Below are 3,275 nucleotides of genomic sequence, written 5' to 3'. Positions count from 1 at the left end.
TCCAAAAAAACAACTGTCATTAATTCGTATAACCTAATAAAATACAATATAAACACATTTAGTTATTCCAACAAAATGCTGGATTAAAGCTTTCACACGATTGTTTACTGATTTAATTTGACCAAATTCAGTTTTATTTAATGCATGAGTCGAATAAAGCAAAGACGTGTGTTGGAATTTAAAGAGGATTAAGGTAAATTATTTAAATTCGGAGCCAACAGCGCTAATTGAAATGTGTTGAACGCTCTTTCAATTAAGACCCCGCTCTGGGCATTACACGCAGAACTCATCACATGTAATGAGGCTAAACGGCGGAATATTTGCAACAAAGACACCTTGGATGGTTCCTATTGTTAGAGGGACTTAAACACCTTTTCAGAGTTAAATCCCTGATTGTGCGTCTCCAGCGGGAGGTGGTATTAAAATGCGCCGATAACAAATGGTTTTTTTGGAGAGGCTGCTACTCGGTGGGAGGAGCGAGATGGCACAACAATTAAAGATGAACTTTGTGTGAACTAATTTCTGTCGCCAAGCCAAAGTAACAGGAGGCCGAGACCTGGGGGGGAAAGGGTATAAAAAGGCCGTAGAAAACACCCAAGACTTTCAGTAGCAAACAAACTCTTGCTCCATCTAAAAGTCCTCACAGGTTTATAGTTGGTTTGGTTTTACTCGACTCGTTACGCGCACTAGTACAATGGCTTTGAACACTTTGGTGGCGACACTTCTGTGTACGATTGTGCTTCCAATCTTTCTCTTTTTAGTCGCGGTGAAGTTATGGGAAGTTTATTTGATCCGTGGTCGGGATCCCAGCTGTCGAGCCTCTCTCCCACCTGGGTCCATGGGCTTACCTTTCATTGGAGAGACGCTCCAACTCCTTCTCCAGGTAACTATAACACTTTCAAACGTATTAATAATAGTAATATTGTGTAATATTACCTGTTGGTATATGTTTTGCGTTGATAATAAACAAACATTTTATTTATTTTATTGCAGAGGAGAAAGTTCCTGCAGATGAAACGGCGGAAGTATGGCTGCATTTACAGAACGCATCTCTTTGGCAACCCCACAGTGCGTGTCATGGGAGCGAACAACGTCAGACAGATTCTGCTGGGCGAACATAAACTTGTCGCGGTGCAGTGGCCCGCTTCCGTCAGAACTATTTTGGGATCGGACACGCTCTCCAATATGCACGGGACTCAGCACAAAAACAAGAAGAAGGTGCGTAGGTGGCTTTAAAACTTTTGTTTGTTGCATGAATAAAATGTTTAAAATAGCAAATTAAATGTATTTTGCGCATAGATATTTGGCTAAAATCAGCACCCATGTTTAAAATGGGTGCTAAAATCAGCAGCCATGTTTAAAATAGCAAATTAAATGTATTTTGCGCATAGATATTTGGCTAAAATCAGCAGCCATGTTTAAAATAGCAAATTAAATGTATTTTACGCATAGATATTTGGCTAAAATCAGCACCTATTTAAAGTGTTTTTTAATTTTATTTTAAATGTCCCTCCCCTCTTAACGGAAAGTTGCTCCTGTATTTTAGGCTATAATGAGAGCTTTCTCCCGGGATGCCTTGGAACACTACATCCCCGTGATCCAGGAGGAGGTGAGGAGCGCCGTGACGGAATGGCTAGAGAAGGACTCCTACGTTCTAGTCTACCCGGAGATGAAGCGCCTAATGTTCCGCATCGCCATGAGGATCCTCCTGGGCTTTGACCCGGACCAGATCAAAACCGACGAACAGGAGCTGGTTGAGGCTTTCGAAGAGATGATCAAGAACCTTTTCTCCCTGCCCGTCGATGTCCCCTTCAGCGGTTTGTACCGGGTAAGTAGCGGTACACTCAATTCTAATTCTATCACATTTTTTATTTTTAAAAGAATGTATTTAGGATATTGTCAGGGCTTAAATTAATGTTTTTTAAAAAAAAAACATCTCTTTTTATCTACAGGGATTGAAAGCCCGAAATTTAATCCACTCCAAAATCGAGGAGAATATCCAGAAAAAAATTGATGGTGGTGAGGTGAAACACAGAGATGCGCTACAACAGCTGATAGAGATCAGTAGGAACAGTGACGAGCCGTTCAGCATGCAGGTAATACTCTCTACCCTATACATGTATCCCCCATCTTCAACCACAGAGACGAGCCGTTCAGCATGCAGGTAATACTCTCTACCCTATACATGTATCCCCCATCTTCAACCACAGAGACGAGCCGTTCAGCATGCAGGTAATACTCTCTACCCTATACATGTATCCCCCATCTTCAACCACAGAGACGAGCCGTTCAGCGTGCAGGTAATACTCACTACCCTATACATGTATCCCCCATCTTCAACCACAGAGACGAGCCGTTCAGCGTGCAGGTAATACTCTCTACCCTATACATGTATCCCCCATCTTCAACCACAGAGACGTTGGGTGGCGGCAGGTAGCCTAGTGGTTAGAGCGTTGGGGCCAGTAACCGAATAAGAATTTGTTCTTAAGATGATAAATGTACATTTAAACCAGATGTGGTGTTATAAGAATCTCTGCTCAGTGAGTAATAATAATAAAACAAATGTCTCTCCTCCCTCTCTCCTCTTTCCCTCTCTCCTCTTTCCCTCTCTCCTCTTTCCTCTCTCCTCTTTCCTCTCTCCTCTTTTCCTCTTATTAGGCAAGTGGTATTCTGATCTTATCATTGTTTCTATTCACATTCCAACTCCAAACCATATAAACTTGAATCTGTGGATTGCTCATTTACAGGTGATATTATTTGTGTAAGGAAGCCGAGGTTGTGGCGAAAGTAGATAACACCTTATATCAAAGGTGTGTGCATAATTGATAGGCAACCTCATTACCTCCAGGTAAAATGGGCCAAAAAACGAGATTTAACTACAATGAAAAGCCAAAAATGTAAAATGCCTTTCAGACGATCACACTCTTTAAATAGCTCAACTATTGAGGTGTACCACCGACATTCAAACGTTTTGTTGCGAATAGTCAACTGTATCAAAAAAAAGCATGGGGAAGAAAAAGGTGCAAATTAACTGCAAAAGACTTGATAAGGTTCAAACATCAAACTACCAGGAACCCGTTGTATCCTCGGTGCCACGTATTCCAGAACTGCAACCTACCTGGGAGTGTTCAGAAGCCTGAGTGTCAAGTGCTCAGGAACATGGCCAAGGTCAAGAAGAGCTAAACAAGACCACCACTGAATAAGATTACAAGTTAGGCGTCAGATAGGGCAAAATACCGGAAGATAGTTTTTCAAGGTTTGGCGGACAGATATGA

The 3,275-nt window shown here is 41.7% G+C and overlaps 1 protein-coding gene across 6 annotated transcripts; it reads left to right on the top strand.

The window, feature by feature from the left end:
• The first annotated feature begins 235 nt into the window (after nucleotides 1-235).
• LOC106577307 (cytochrome P450 26A1) lies at nucleotides 236-2,627 on the top strand. 6 transcript variants are annotated; one of them, XM_045701191.1, is made up of 6 exons: nucleotides 236-883; nucleotides 994-1,218; nucleotides 1,547-1,828; nucleotides 1,953-2,096; nucleotides 2,143-2,300; nucleotides 2,369-2,627. In XM_045701191.1, the coding sequence occupies exons 1-6, from the start codon at nucleotides 695-697 to the stop codon at nucleotides 2,370-2,372; spliced, it is 1,002 nt and encodes a 333-aa protein (XP_045557147.1). In that variant the 5' UTR covers nucleotides 236-694; the 3' UTR covers nucleotides 2,373-2,627. The 6 variants fall into 6 exon arrangements, with proteins under 6 accessions (XP_045557147.1, XP_045557146.1, XP_045557145.1 ...); XM_045701194.1 differs by having other exon boundaries at nucleotides 245-883; nucleotides 2,143-2,164; nucleotides 2,211-2,627; XM_045701190.1 differs by having other exon boundaries at nucleotides 1,953-2,164; nucleotides 2,211-2,627.
• The last annotated feature ends 648 nt before the right edge of the window (nucleotides 2,628-3,275 follow it).

The sequence above is a fragment of the Salmo salar genome, chromosome ssa18 (genome assembly GCF_905237065.1).
Source record: "Salmo salar chromosome ssa18, Ssal_v3.1, whole genome shotgun sequence".
NCBI lineage: Eukaryota > Metazoa > Chordata > Actinopteri > Salmoniformes > Salmonidae > Salmo > Salmo salar.
This window is presented reverse-complemented; position numbering and strand designations above follow the sequence as displayed.

Excerpts from the sequence above, each read along its gene's own strand:
- LOC106577307 (XM_045701191.1), top strand. The coding sequence starts at position 695 with ATGGCTTTGAACACTTTGGTGGCGACACTTCTGTGTACGATTGTGCTT. Across the intron at positions 884-993 it reads CGCTCCAACTCCTTCTCCAG|AGGAGAAAGTTCCTGCAGAT; the intron begins GTAACTATAACA and ends ATTTTATTGCAG. Across the intron at positions 2,097-2,142 it reads ACGAGCCGTTCAGCATGCAG|AGACGAGCCGTTCAGCATGC; the intron begins GTAATACTCTCT and ends CTTCAACCACAG.